The sequence below is a fragment of the Planococcus citri genome, chromosome 2, assembly GCF_950023065.1.
Source record: "Planococcus citri chromosome 2, ihPlaCitr1.1, whole genome shotgun sequence".
NCBI lineage: Eukaryota > Metazoa > Arthropoda > Insecta > Hemiptera > Pseudococcidae > Planococcus > Planococcus citri.
The window spans coordinates 26,635,514-26,652,062 of record NC_088678.1 but is presented as its reverse complement, the minus strand read 5'-3'; the positions used below and the strand labels follow the sequence as shown (position 1 = coordinate 26,652,062).

At 34.3% G+C, this 16,549-nt stretch overlaps 1 protein-coding gene across 5 annotated transcripts in view; it reads right to left on the bottom strand.

The window, feature by feature from the left end:
- Positions 1–16,549, bottom strand: part of LOC135835246 (ras guanine nucleotide exchange factor P-like) — a 63,106-nt gene that overhangs the window by 14,006 nt on the left and 32,551 nt on the right. For 4 of the 5 annotated variants that reach the window (XM_065349413.1, XM_065349416.1, XM_065349417.1 and 1 more), the window contains 2 exons: positions 7,939–8,108; positions 7,554–7,703 (listed from right to left, as the gene is read on the bottom strand). In XM_065349413.1, coding sequence (XP_065205485.1) covers positions 7,554–7,703; positions 7,939–8,108 — 320 coding nt within the window. Of the gene's footprint in view, positions 1–7,553; positions 7,704–7,938; positions 8,109–9,915; positions 10,329–16,549 lie in introns of those variants that run through there. The other variant, XM_065349414.1, reaches the window with a different exon arrangement.

The following is a 16,549-nucleotide window of genomic DNA, read 5'->3' as shown; positions in this document are numbered from 1 at the left end:
GTTCAGCCGTTCCTGAGATCTCGCTGTCACAAGAATCCGGTCATAATTTTAATATATAGATTCAAAAGAATTGACTCATTCGTCTAGGTTTGTGTTGAAATCTAGATATAATTCATTTTCGATCGTAATTGATGCTAATGTCATCAATAAAATTCCTTGTTCAGTTTCTCAACATGATATCTCGAAGATTGTTGAGAGTTTTAATTCATTATCGTTCGGTGAGAGTAAGGACTTATTGCCTCACTCTAATGTTGATATTTTGGTAGGAAATGAATATGTCGAATTCATTTTCGAAGAAAAGCGTCGTTTCGTTGAAAGTCTTTGTTTGAGAGACTCAAAATTCGGAGTTATCGTCTCCGGAGCGATAAAAAAGGCCTCATTTTTGGCTGAACGAAAACCCTTTTGTGGTTTATCCAATACTGAACTTTCAGTTCAATTTGATCATTTTGTCAATTCGAATAAATTTTCAGAAAACAATTCAAAAAATGATGAATTAATCACTGAGTGTGCTCTCATTGATAAGCATTTTGAAGAAACCTACTCTATTGATCCAGAGTCTGGTAAATTTGTTATTTCGTTGCCACTGAAATCATCAGTGGAAAATTTAAAAGGTTCGTTTCATAGAGTTCGAAACATTTATTTGAAATCAGAAAAACGTCGTTCTGAAATTGCCAAAAAAGGATACGTTGATATTCTCAACGAATACATAAAATTGGGTCATTTGTGTACCCTTGAAGGAAATCCAAAAGAAAATGCTTACTTCATTCCACATCACTTGGTTTCTAAAACCACAACAAGTGGAGTAAGTTTTAGGTTGGTTTTCAATGCATCGTTTTTGGATGAGCTTGGAACCTCCTTAAATGACCATTTTTTGAATGGTCCCCCAATTCAACGCGATCATTTCGCGATTATTCTCAGTTTCAGGTTGTATATTATTGCAATCTGTGCTGATATTTTTCGAATGTATCGATCTATTTGGATTGCCAAAAAAGATTGGCCTTTACAAACCATTTTTTATCGTTTTGAATCCAATGAGGTTCTAAAATTGGCTGAATTAACCACCTTAGTAAAAGGTATCGGACCTGCTATGTTTTTAGCAACAAAATGTTTGAATAAAGTTGGTGAATTGGTAAAAAAATCGTCACCTAAAGCAGCTCAATCTATTCAAGATGAGTTTTATGTTGATAATTGGATGTCCGGAGATAAGGATGAAAATTCAGCCATTGAATTACAAAAAATTGTACATTCGTCATTGAAAAAATTTGGGTTTAATTTAACCAAATATCAGAGTAATTCTAACGAATTCCTCAAATCATTAGATCCGTCAATAATCGAACCACTAAAGCAAAGAGTGATTGGTGGTGATGATTGTTCGTTTGTAGGCTTATTAGGCCTGATTTGGTCACCTGAGAGTGATAAATTATCAATAAATATTAAACTGGATCAATTACCAGAAATAATTACAAAAAGAGTCATGTTGAGTGACATTTCGAAAATTTTCGACATTTTGGGAATTTTAACTCCAGTTTTAATTACTGGAAAAATTCTCCTACAAACTTTATGGAAAGAAGGTAGGGAATGGGATGAGCCCATTTCTGCTGATTTATCAAAAGATTATTTAGAATATCATGAGGAATTGCCTCAATTGATAGGTTATAAATAATATACCTAGGTGCTATGCACTAACAAAATGTGTCAAAATTCGACAACTGATCGGATTTTGCGATGCATCAACGAGTGCATATTGTGCTGTAATTTATGTTCGTACAATAGACGAAAATGGCAATATTTTTGTCTCATTTGCGTGCTCGAAAACTAGAGTCGCCTGAGTCGCACCTATAAAAACAATTCAGCCTATTCATAGGCTCGAATTAATGGCAGCTGAATTGCTGGCTAATTTGATAAACAGGTTACGTGATATCCTGAAAATAGATGAATTCTATTGTTTTTCGGATTCTCAAGTTACTTTGGCTTGGTTAAAAATGGATCCACTCAAATTGAAATTGTTCGTTTCGAATAGAGTAATAAAAATTTTGGCACTGTCCAAAACTGAAAATTGGTCCTATATTTTAGGAACAAATAACCCAGCTGATCTCGGAACTCGCGGAGTTTCTGCCAGATCATTTATTCAAAATTCGTTATGGCTATCTGGGCCACAATTTCTTTCTGATGAAAATTTATTCAGAGAGAATATTTCGTTGAAAGGTGAAAATAATACCTATTCGAAAAATACCAGAATTGAAACATGAAAAGTCAAGTCTGAGTATTACAAAAGATTTGTCTATAATATTGACCTTGGTTGAAAATATATCATCATGGTATAAAATTGTTTCAATCGTTGGCTATATTCGTCGATTTATTTTCTACTTGAAAAAACGAGTACCTAATAGATAAAATAGGAAAGAAAAAAGCTGTGGCTACTTCGCCTGTAGTGGAGGCAAATTAGCATCATATTTCGAAAATAAAAACATTTTTGGCTACCCAAGATTTTATGATGAAAAATTGTCAAGGGTGGTCCCCTGAATAATCCCTGAGAACTACCACCCCACAGACCCCTAGCTAATTTTTTTATGGGGGGTTGAACCCCCCCAAAATGAGTTTTTTGCACTTTTATCCTCATGGGTTGATTTTATGTCGAATATTACTTTATTTTTGAATTCTACGTCAAATTTCCGATCTATTGATATATCAACTGTCCTTCTAACCCCAAGGGGGGTGGGGCTAGAACCATTCAAATTGGAGGGGGTTTCTAAAAAACACAAAAAGGCTATCGGCGCGTAAGAGGGGTGAAATGCCCCCCGAGAGCGTTCGGGTTGATACTAGTATAGAAGGTGGGTACCATCGAGAAACTACCGCGTGAAAAATTTCAGATCCACACCACCTCCCCTTTTTGGGGAACCCCCCTTTTCTGAAATTTCAATAGCACTTTTCTCAGCCCAATATTACCCGATTTTGAAAATTTTTCAATATGTTATGTATATCCTTAGTAGGTATCCCCTCAGAAATTTTCAACCCCCTCCCCTCGTATTTACTCTACAAAATCGTGTAAAAATGTGTTTAAGGGAGGGTTGAGGGTAAAATGGGAATTTTGGGGAAATCACCAAGTATTAATACAAAGTGGGGTGTCGTTTTCTTATGATTCGATACAACTGAGTACGAATATGACGTCAGATTTTTTGCTGCACTCATCTACCCCTCTCCAGAGCAGTTAGCCCCCTCAATTTTCACTATTGATAAAAACCATAAAACAAGCTGAAAAACGCTATTTTGAGGGGTAAATATGAAGGGAGGGGGTTGAAAATTTTTGGGGGGATACCTACTAGGGATATACATAACATACTGAAAAATTTTCAAAATCGGGTAATATGGGGCTGAGAAAAGTGCTACTGAAATTTCAGAAAAGGGGGGTTCCCCAAAAAGGGGAGGTGGTGTGGATCTGCAATTTTTCATGCGGTAGTTTCTTGATGGTACCCTCCTTCCATGCTAGTATCAACCCGAACGCTCTCGAGGGCCGTTTCACCCCTCATATGCGCCGATAGCCTTTTTGTGTTTTTTAGAAACCCCCTCCAATTTGAATGGTTCTAGCCCCACCCCCCTTGGGGTTAGAAGGACAGTTGATATATCACTAGATCGGAAATTTGACGTAGAATTCAAAAATAAAGCTATATTCGACGTAAAATCAACCCATGAGGATAAAAGTGCAAAAAACCCATTTTGGGGGGGTTCAACCCCCCATAAAAAAATGAGCTAGGGGTCTGTGGGGTGGTAGTTCTCAGGGATTATTCAGGGAACCACCCTTGACAATTTTTCATCATAAAATCTTGGGTAGCCAAAAATGTTTTTATTTTTTCTTATTTGCCTCCACTACTGTTAAAGCTTGCATACAGAGTTATCCAAGGTTATCCGTTTCAGAACGAAGAGAAACGTTCTATTGCATTATTGCATTCGTTCAACGTGAACATTTCGATGAAGAATATTGGAGATTACATGCCAAAACAGGCATACAGAGAACTAGTCGTCTGTTCTCTCTCGATGTATTTTTAGATACAAATACAGTAAAAGCTCGTTATAACGCTTTCGGTTATAACGCTGATTTCGTTATAACGCTGATTTTCTCTGGTCCCTAGACAACCCCATTTAAACCAATGTAAAATTAATCGCGATATAACGCTCATGAGCGATTATAAATCGCGTTTTAACGCTCTAAAATACAGAAAAAATCACACTTTTTTCACAATTTTGACAATAAAAATCCAATTTTTGCGACAAAAAAGCATACTTTCAAGTAAAAAATTCTCAGTTTCTGAAAACTTTGGCTGCAACAACAGTTTTTTTTTGCAATTTTTGCAGTTTTGATTTTTTAAAAAGTAAAAAAAAGCTTTTATTACAAAATTTTGTGAAAAAATCTGTTTTTCAACTTACAGTAAAATTATTTTCGATTTTGGCCAAAAAAAAGTAAGATTTTTTGATAATCTTACCTATCAAACTTCAATAGAAACTTGATTTCAATTCTAACAAAAAAGGCAGGTAAGTGACTGAGGAATGTGTTTTTTTTAAAAGAAGAAATAATTGTAATGATTGAAATAATGAAAATTGAATTGTTTCAAACAACTGCAGGTAACTGATTGAACTTTTTAATGTCACCAAAAGTTTTTTTTTATCAATTCTCTGCATTTAAGAAGGCTTTTGGTCTACGTATGTACCCCAGTTGTTCAAAATTTAAAATTAAGTCAACGTTTCCACTTCTTTTATTACGCTCTTTTTACTTTAAAATGAGAATTCGCGGTATTACGCTCATCAGCGTTAAAACGAGACTTTTGCTTATAACGCGTTTCGGCTTATAACGCTCTTTTTTTTCGGTCCCTTGAAGAGCGTTATAACGAGCTTTTACTGTAATGTAATGAGAGTTGGTGGTAGGTTATCTGCTTCAAACTTCTCATATGATAAGAAGCATCCCATTGCGGTGCATGCTACATCTACCTTTATTTGTTTGTATGTACGTATGGTACATGAAAGATATTATCACGCATCTCGTTTGTTTGTACTGAATTATGTACGAGGTCAATTTTGGGTAGTTGGAAACCTGATTTTGATAATTAAAAATGTGGTAATAAATTGTGTAATTTGCACACGTCATAATGCTCGTTTAATGGAGCAAATTATGGGAGATTTACCTCCTGAAAGAACAAAAATTCAAAGACCGTTTTCGTGTGTAGGCGTTGACCTATCAGGTGCAGTTTCGTTGAAATGTACCAACCACAGATCTTACAAAATTTACAAAGCGTACATCGTATTTTTCGTATGCTTTAGTACTAGAGCAGTACATATTGATCTCGTTGAAGATCTGACTTCCGAGGCATTTTTAAATTGTCTTGAAAGATTTGTGAGTAGAAGAGGGTTACCTCAAATAATTTATTCCGATAACGGAACAAATTTTATTGGACTTCGAAATTTTCTACAAAGTAGTAGATACAATCAATTTACAGATGAAAATTTAATAGAATGGAAAACTATCGCTCCTCGCAGCCCACATCAAGGTGGATTGTGGGAATCGGCAGTAAAGGCCGGAAAATCGTTATTAGCCAAAGCTATTGGCAATCAAACATTGAATGTGTTTGAATTGAACACAGTTCTATCAAAGGTCGAATGTATTCTCAATTCGCGACCAATTGCATATAAAAAATGCAATCAATTTGTTGAACCCTTAACTCCAGGGCATTTTTTAATCGGATCTTCATTCCATGAAATTCCTACATTGGATGAAGAAAATTTGAATATCAAATTACGATATCGTTTATGGACCAGAATTCTGGAATCATTTTGGACAATCTGGAAAAGAGATTATTTGAACCAATTACAAGTTCGTTCCAAATGGAAAAAGAATGAGAAAATTCTTAAGATTGATGATGTAGTACTACTTCGTACTCAAGGAGAAAAATCCTTCAGCTGGCCAATGGGCATAGTTGTAGGTACCTACCCAGATAAAAAGGGTGTCGTGCGAAATGCCGATATTCGATTGGCAAATGGCACAGTTCGTAAAATGAGCGTTCAAAATCTCGCATTGTTACCAATTAATGGTTAATTTTATTAATTTCGTAATATCGATTGATGTATTTTGATGTATTTTAGTTATTTTACTATTTCGTGTCATTTTATGTAAATGAACATGTATTTTCGAATTGTAATTATGTATTTGTGTGATGCGTAATTTATGAAATGTTTGTAAACTTGCATTTTTCCCCTGTTGGTATTGTGATATTGTTTTGTTGTATTCGTTGTTGTTTTTTAATTTATTTTTTGATGTTAAATTTCTTCTTTAATTAGAAGGAGGTTTGACCTCCTTTGGGGGGAATATGTTGGGGTAATAATTATCGTTGTGTATTCGTTCACACTCGGCTATATTCGTGACGAATCGGTTATTTGTAGTTTTGCAAATGTTCTCGCATCATTATCTTGTACTTCGAGTAACTTGTATATTTTTCGTCTGACCAAATGGTCTACTATTTCGTGTACTTTTGTGCGATTATGATTTTCGTTAATTAAACTATTTCGTTCGTTGTTCGAATATTTTTTCGGGTATTATTTTTCGATATTTTGCGTTATGCATTAAACAACCACCATCAGTTAATAAGGAAGGTAAAAAATAGAGTCGAAGCCAAATTTCAGTTCTTTACTTCAATTTAATCAAATTTTAATTTTTTTTACAATGAAGAATTTATAAAAATTTGTCAACAATTGAAAAGTGAAATTTAGCGTCTTAAATTTAGCCTGATGAGGATCTGCCTATTTTTTGATAGTCTTTCGATTCTTCTTGTCCAGTTCAAAAAAATTTCTACTACATACGTAGTTGGAATACCTCGCTTGTGAGACGTAAAATCATTTAAAAGGCATCTTAAATTAATTTTTTCCTCCATTTTTAAAAGTTGTTCTTCCCTATTTTTTAATAAGAAGGCACTGATAGCATTAAGTGAAATATTTCAACAAAAAGTCCTATCTTCAATTTTACTTCAAAGTCTTCTATCGATCTACGTTCTTACAAAATTCACGAATGAACATCAAAAGACTATTTTGAAATTTAATCATCAGAATTTTTCGCATTTTGGGTAACCCTTTTTCTTGTTTGGTAATTTGATGTACCTATACTATCTTCACAAAGGTAATAATAATAAAGAAAATCTACCTCATCTACATATAAATACTTAATACAACGCTTTTAACCCTGCCACCAAGTTACCCTTCTTTTTAAAAAACATTCTGTTAACATCCCCAATAACTAATAATTCCAATACTTATAACGATGGAAAATGCATTACATAAATAATTGAAAGTAGGATATAAACGAACAAAAAATAAATTTTTAATCTGATGAGAGCAGCGTAAATTTTTTATTTTTGTACCGAGTTATGTACCTCTACTTACAAACGTAGGTACATAGTACATACATATTCGTACTATCATTAGGTTGTACCTGTTATGTATATCTATTGAGTTGAGTACTGAGTAGGTATTTTCCCTCAATCGAATTTATGTTCGTAAAAATGAAGTCAACATACCGTTCTAGTTCTATCTTCTGTCCAAGCCATTTGAATATTTGGAGCATCCGGAGCTACTGCGGTACTTTTGGCTTGTTTTTTATGGTATTCGTTGAGAATGGGAATTTTCGAATTTTTATCATAATTACTCAGGATGACTTCTCGTTCGATCTGTTGCAAAGAGAAAAATTTTCGTAAGCTACAAAACCGTATAGTCGATAATACTCGTATAATATGTATTGTATTCTTCTTCCCTTTTTTCTCGACTTTATTGATAACATTCTTGAGCTTTTTTCGACTTTTTAAAATAAATCAACGTTTTTTTCTGTTCATACTTTTTCGCTCAAATGAATAAATATTCGTTTCTTCGCAATTCTCTTTTCGTTTAAGTTTAATAAAAACTTACTGGAAATTTATTGGAATGTGTGTGTATTTGTTGAATCGTCGGGGTTGCTGAACCTGGTATACTAGCTGGCTCACTATACAATGGCTGGGGTGGCATTCTATACGGTGGTGGAGTGAGTTTATATGTACCTCCAGCTAGTGAAGCAGTTTTATCTCCGTTTCCGTCCACTTCTGTAACAAAAATACATTTCGAACACATTAATAATCGTTAAACCACCTTTGCATCTAACAGAAAGGCAGATTATAATATGTAAATGAGATGAGAAATAAGAGAGGGAGGGACACTTGTGAAATTCTACAAAAATTACTGATAATAGGATTTTTCTTCAGTAATGATCAACGACTGTAATGGTTTCCTGATTCAAATTACCTATTTCAAATCACTACGAGAAATGGGCAAAAATGTCGCTTCTTCATCAGATCAACCCTTGTTTGAAAAAATTAATAGATAGGCACTTAAATCAAGATGGGGATTTCATATTCACCTAAAAAATGTTTATTTTTCAAACCTATATGTGTATAAATCTGAAGAATAGCAACTAGCGAACGTTTGATGAGAATTTCTGCAGAGAGGTAGGTAGAGATACGCAAGCAATATTCGCGTCATGAACATGGATAGCTCCACAGAAATAAGGTGCAATGCCCATCAAACGAGCATAAGTATAGGCAAATTTCAGCGAAATTTTCCCTTCAGGTACCTACCAAGCCGTTCTACTCTACAGATACAAATAACGTATAATTAATTCTGAAACGATTCGGGTATACTTCATTAGGTATGCACCTATGTATTATCAGAAATAGGTATGCTTTTATTTGCGAACGTATAGGTAGGTACAACAGATTATTTACCACGTGATTTCAAGCTGTTAATTTATCATCCAAAAATTCAAAAATTCAATTTAAATATTCGGTTGATACCTTTCATTCATCGACTATGTACTACATGATGAATTACAATGGCATGCGAAGATGCGATACATTAATATGTTTGCGAATTTCCGGTCGAGGGCAAGGTAGGTGAAGTAGGTATGTGTACGAGCAATGGAAGCCGTAAACAGTAGAAAAAAATATTCATTTTCAACCATACAGCCGGAAGTCGAGTCGTTCCGTGATCCCGGTTCCAGATTTTTTCAACAAAAATTCAAAACGTTTTTGTGTGTTCTAATTTTTTCAAGTGTTTTAAAAGATAATCTAACGTTACTTATGCCGAAGCGAAAAGCACATTGACCTTGTTAATCGCATTCGAGGATGAAATTTTTTCTGTAAATTTACCTATACTGAAGATCCATTCTAAGTAATATACATTAGATAGGTAGGAGGTATCCTATTAGGATTTGATACATTAATCAACTAAATTTCATTCTAATTACACATTCTATAATCGAATTTCCATTTAATAATATGACATTTTATCGAATGCCAGGTTATATTAAGCGCAACAACTCTTTTTATATGGCGCTAAATTATTGACTGAGAGACTGGGAGTAAATCAGACCGTGGTAATAAGGTAACCTTCCAAATGTTGACCCATTATATGCATATCGAATTATGATCTTTTTTTTAACATTGAATAAAATATGTTTTTCACTGTTTTTCTGTGGCACAATGGCACACATCTTATTGAGGGATCCTTCAGCTTCCACTTTAGGTGTATTAGCTTTTGAGGTTAAAACGTGATTTGAGTTGTTTACTGAGAAGTTTGAGTATGTGAGTTGAAAAATGAGTATTTTGCTGAATGCTGTGGGCATTCAAAAAAAGTAGATCAATATTTGGCAGGTTACTTTTTAACTAGGTACTTTCTTTCTATGCCCAATGCTGATAACTTCGATTTAAAGACACTCGTCGAGTTGTTTAATCCTCAAATAATGACTTCATTTTATAGTTTTCATACGAGAAATACATAATTAAAGTATACATAACTCTCATAAACACTGAAAAAAATTTAAAAAATTGGGCCAGGCTATAAAATTCAACCAACCTCCAAAATGTGGTATTATAATATTCCAGCAAGGAGCCGGGACAAGTTTGTTGTTGGTGGAATTGCGTTTTCCTAAACGTTTGACTTGTCGGACAGTAGTAGCCATTGGTAAATTCCATCATCATCTTACGAGTAGATAATATAGAGTTGTAAGCCGAATGAAAAAACCACTTAAACAAATTCTCGTACGCGGTCGGACGATATCGGAAGAGACTTTTAATTGATACGCCACGAGCTATCGATTATCAAACGAATGAATGATCATAATAATGAATCAAGATCAACGATTACGCCACGTAAATTTACCTCGAAACCGAAGATCACAGACACACGTACAGTAGGCAGTATGTAGGCACAATAAGATTGAAAATTAGACACGCGGATTAAACCGGTATTGCGCACGGGTTAAAACAAAAACGAAGAATGAGCAGTAATCGACTTTTTACAAACAATATGATCGGGGTACAAGAAAATTACAGGAAGTTACATGTCATGGGCTGCTGAATCCTTATATCTTATAAGGTCTTATAAGAATGGAAATGTAATGGAAGTGGAAGTCGGAGAGGTGAAAGATAACATTCGAGAATACTAATATCGTCCGCTTCTAATTAACGAGATTATATTGTCTATCTCTCTCTTTCTTTGTCCCTACATCTGTACCTACATATCTGAGGTACAGTACACAAAGATCTTCAAATCTGTATCTGGTTCAAATAGGTAACACCTTCTTGAGAGAAAAATAAGAAGTTGGGAAACACACATATGAGAATATAAGTTCTAAACAATAATTCGTAAGAAAATGTCCCACGGTCGTAATTATAGCATCTACCTTTTTTTTCAAATACGTAACTTTCTTTTCGTTATCTAATTCGGTTATTTGTACATCAGAAGGAAAAAACACAATCATTTTTTTTTTCATTTCTTCAGATCATAGGTATCCTAGGTCTTTTGTTTTGTGCAAAATATCGAGTACGATTCTGTAGACTATATTCTAACCCTCAAAAAAGCGATTCTGTAAATCAAATCGGGGAAGTGAAATGTTTTGCGCGGAAAATAGGCTTACGGACGAGCTCTTGCTAAAAAAGCAATGTCCCCAGCGCTGGACCCGCTTATTTTCGAATTTGGGGCCCAAATGGGGCCGATTTTGGGTTCGTAAATCATTTGAGGGAAGTGTGGGACATTGCATTTTTGGATAATGTTGGTATCGTAGATGAAAAATATGCAATGTCCCCAGCCCCCCAGGCGCTTAATTTAGGCTCACCCCCCTTTCAAAATTTCGACTTTCCAATAAAAATTCATTAAAATGCGAGAAATGAACATTTTTGGATGAAATTTCGTATACTAACTAATGAAGGCATGAAGAAATCATATCCGACGAGTTTTGGTTTTTGCAAGCCCCAGTTGGGGCTGCAGGAGCCCCCCCACCCCCAATTTTTAAGTTGGGGTAAATCGTCGATATTGGTGTCGTTTTCATATGAAACGACCATGCTGATGACGAATATGAAGTCAGATTTGAGACAACACTACTCAGTACTTAGGAATGAGGAGATAAAGATAATGCATGTGAAATTGAGTAATGGAAAACTGAAGAAATAGTTATTAGGGTCTTAATGGTATATTCCGCTCGATCAAGCTGTTAAAAGCGATTTTATGATTGATTCTCATTCTAGACACTATTACAAAGAAATTCAGCCTTATGACCTTCCATACTCTCCCCCCTTTTCCGAGGGTCCACCCCCATATTACAAACTGGGATGGCGTATTGCCTTCCCTATTGCTGGCTCCCACAAAAAAATCCAATTATATCGTTAGAAAGCTACCAAAATTTTTAATTTTCAATTTTGGCATAACCCAAGTCTGAAATGGAATTACCCAATGGATTCACGGTCATTTTCTCGAATCCGAGCTCCCAAATGCACATTTCCTGAATGGGATGTTTCCCGTATCCTATGTTTCTCAAAATGCCGAAAAATTTCTCTTTCAACGAATGAGAGTCGACACTTTTTTTTTCTGTTCAAAAAACTAGTTAATTTTCGAAATGGGATCTTTTTACACCCTTTGAAGGAACAAGAATTCGCAATTTTGATCAAAATACAAAAAATATTTGAAAATGAAGTGACATATCAATTGTTACTAATTTAAAGGTACTATAAGTTCTAAAATTTACTCAATTTTCCGATCCGATCTCTTTCTGACCTCCCCCTCATCTTCCACTGGTAGGTATGTTTCCCAAATATCTTCAATATACGTATTCTCAAAAAATTGAAAAAATGACTTATGGTATGTCATTTGTTTGGTTTTCGAGGATGCTGAGTTCGAATATTCACATATTCAACTCAAGGTTGCAAGCTCTCTCCTCTCAATGCCCTTCCAGCTTTAACATTTTGAAAAATGTGCGAAAAATTGGGAAACAGGGAAATGCAACATCAGGTTTTCAGCGTGTAAAGGAAGACAGGGGGCATTTGAGATGTATGACCTAAGAGTTTATTGATTAAACTTTTTAAAAAAAAATTGTAAAACATTTTGACGATTACAAATTACATTTTTGACTGTACCCCTTCAGAATATGGAGCTGATCAATGAAATCTGAATGTATAAAACTGTTGTTACCGACTTATTTATTGATTTATTTTTTTCTTTGTATTATGTTATCGTTTTTTTGAATTTCGTAGTCATTTGTATTTTTTCCATTCATTGCTTTTTCGTTTGGTTCCGTTCTGTATTGTTCTTATTACATATTTTTGTATTACATATTCCATCATTTGTTTCAGCAATAGGGAAGGCAATACGCCATCCCAGTTTGTAATATGGGGGTGGACCCTCGGAAAAGGGGGGAGAGTATGGAAGGTCATAAGGCTGAATTTCTTTGTAATAGTGTCTAGAATGAGAATCAATCATAAAATCGCTTTTAACAGCTTGATCGAGCGGAATATACCATTGAGACCCTAATAACTATTTCTTCAGTTTTCCATTACTCAATTTCACATGCATTATCTCCTCATTCCTAAGTACTGAGTAGTGTTTTCTCAAATCTGACTTCGTATTCGTCATCAGCATGGTCGTTTCATATGAAAACGACACCAATATCGACGATTTACCCCAACTTAAAAATTGGTGGTGGGGGGGCTCCTGCAGCCCCAATTGGGGCTTGCAAAAACCAAAACTCGTCGGATATGATTTCTTCATGCCTTTATTAGTTAGTATACGAAATTTCATCCAAAAATGTTCATTTCTCGCATTTTAATGAATTTTTATTGGAAAGTCGAAATTTTGAAAGGGGGGTGAGCATAAATTAAGCGCCTGGGGGGCTGGGGACATTGCATATTTTTCATCTACGATACCAACACTATCCAAAAATGCAATGTCCCCACACTTCCCTCAAATGATTTACGGACCCAAAATCGGCCCCATTTGGGCCCCAAATTCGAAAATAAGCGGGTCCAGCGCTGGGGACATTGCTTTTTTAGCAAGAGCTCGTCCGTAAGCCTATTTTCCGCGCAAAACATTTCACTTCCCCGATTTGATTTACAGAATCGCTTTTTTGAGGGTTAGAATATAGTCTACTGGTACAAATCCCCAAATTCATTATCCCGACCAGAAAGGTTTTTTTTTGTAAAAAAAAACATATAATTGAGAACGTATAAAATAGATGCATAGGTATTTCAAAATAATATGCGAATTTTTTGCAAATTTCATCACGTTTTAGTGAGTACTCCATATTAACGTCAACTTTTTTTAAGGGTCGATTTTCAGCTTTTTAGAAAAGAAAATCATTAAAAATCAAAAAATGAACTCCAGGGGGTGTACTGCGCCAGTTACCAAGCTTCGGTATGAATTATTTAATCATACACGATTGAGATGAAGAAAAAGTGCACAAGTAATTTGTAGCTAATGAAATATTAATATAGGTAGATACATATAGGTAAAAGTTGAACTGTTATATCATTATTCATTAGGTACCTATTTTACGACAAAATTCAAATTGAATTTTTTTTCTCATTGTAGGTAAGAAAGATAGGTATATTTTTATAATGAATCACTATGGCAGACTTTCATTTTTTTGAATCGAAAGTGCTGAGAAAAGTTATTAATTTCTTATTAGTCACAAAAAGGAAAAAAGAAAAGTCCTCGTTGGCTTCCTTCCTCTTTCTCTAACTACCGGGTCTAACTTCGGAATACTCACCTCCAGGAGTACAAAGAGGAAGGCAAAGGGGGACGTCAATCCCGAATATCGATCTCTAGCATGTCTGTAAAATGCACTGGGATCATTAGCTGAATATTATTTGTACGGGTGTTGGGCTTACTTCAGTTTGAATTTCATCAAGTTTTTAGTTTTCATAATTTTCAGTTGAGTTGGAAATTTTTCAAGATTCAGTTTTTGTTTCAATTTTCATCATTTTTTTTCACTTTCCCGTTTTTTTTTGAAAGGCGATTGGATTTTTTAAAAAGCTACATATGTACTTAAGTAATGTAATATTATCAAATTTTCCATTTCCAGGAAAAAACGATCGGATCAAATCAAGTCTTTAAGAGATCTAATTGGGTCCAGGGAACGTCCTTTATCAGATCAGGTCTCCCTTATTGGATCTAATCCGGTCTGAAGAGATCTAATCCGATCAAAACCGTGATCTGATCAATGGGGTCAAATTGAATCTATGGAATATCCAAGGATCCATAATTTATGTAACACTATATGCCACTCGTTTGCCTCTAAAACAATATAAGAACAGCTATAGAAGCTGAAAATTGCAAGCCAGAAATCTAAAAATTTGATTCAATTATTTGGAAAAATAATATAATATGTATTTCATGCCACACGTTTAATTCTCATTTTTCTAATAGAAAAAATAAAAATTTAAATTAAAAAAGAAAAAGATCGTCCATGTCTTTCGCCTTTTTTGTTATCAAGCTAATTTTGGCCACATTTACCTATAGGTAGGTGTAGGTATTATATTTATTAGCAATTTTGACTCCGAGAAGTAATTGAAGTACGAAAAAAAAAAAAAATCATCAACACGCGACACTTCAATAATTCACAAATTAAATTATGAAACACAGAAATTCATTCGCAATTCGCACATCTCACGCGAACCAATATAAATCACGCGTAAATATTTTAAAGAAATTTCAATACCTACAATTAGCTATAAGCTTGTCTATCATTGGCAATTATTAGTTATATAACACCGGTAACCGTAAATTTGCCATTAAGTACGTAGATAGAATATGCAATATACTCGTAATAATCAGACAATTTAACAAATATTTCGACTCATTCATTAAGGCTCGGATTTAGTTACCAATATCCAGATTCCCTCATTTGAGATGATACCATCGCACATCACGTTTCGCTTAATTTAATTAACAATTTCACCGATTTTTCCCTCCAATATGCAATTAAAACCTACAGGCAATCACCGCACCAATTGACCCTATCATTATGAAGTTTAAATATCCGAGCCTTAACACGATTTTTAGCTTTATAACTATAACGAACCGAACCTAGTAAAAGCGTGTTTTTTTTTCACCGTCTGAAATTAACTCATCGAATTTATCCTTGGACTATATTTTGAAAATGTAGGTACGTCGAGTACGGTATACGAGACTTCTTCTTTGAGCTTGGCTGATTCTTTGATGCGTCGCATTGCAAGGATAAAAAAAAATCGACGATTTATACATGGAGAACAATAACAGGTGGGTTACAGGAAACCGCTTTTATTGAAGATCACACTTTATAGCACTCGGCTATTTACTATTTGAATGGTTTGAGAACCTCAAGTGATATACGTGTATGCCACCACGACATGTACCTAGAGTACCTCTACCTATCTACCAACCTAATAACTTAGTACCTTACCTATAATGATAGTTAAATATTGTGTTTTATTTACGACAATTTTAAAGCATGTTACATAGTTTCCTGTACATGAAACATATATTTTTATCGAAGGGCGTTTACGTGTAGCCATTTCCTTGATGTATCTTGAAAAACATTACTAATTGAGAATATCATTTTGCTCAATGTTTGATGGAAAAGTAGACAAGTGGCAAGGATCACCCAGGTATTTCAAAACCGAAGATTCCTTCAGTAAATTTTTTGAAAATTCCAATGTACTTATGTAAATTGAAGGAAACCTTTTATCAAAAATTGTAGGTACGAGTTGGTAAGATAGCTAAAAGTACTCGTAGCAACATTTACTCAAAAATAAATATACAGTTTGCTCAACATTTGACGTGCTACAAAGAGGTACTCTGATATCAGAAAATCACAATAATATTATGAAAATTTATAATAAATTCGGAAATTTTAATAACTAATTTATTAAGCTTGTAATAGAATAAATCTAAAAGTTGAAACAGAAATATCCAATTTTTTTTTTTACTGAAAATATGAACTATAACCACTATAAGAATTTTTGAAACGATGAAAAATTGCACGAATTTTTTCAGAATGGAATTAATTCAGCGTCTAGAAAGGTCAATGATCTTTTTATAGTTGTAGTATAGATAGGATCTAACCTACCTATATAGGATTCCTATAGGTAAAGAAAAACGACACTAGAGCTCGTTAGTTGATTCTGGTACAAATTGAATTGATTCCTATACGTTAGAAAACCAGATCAACTAACTTATT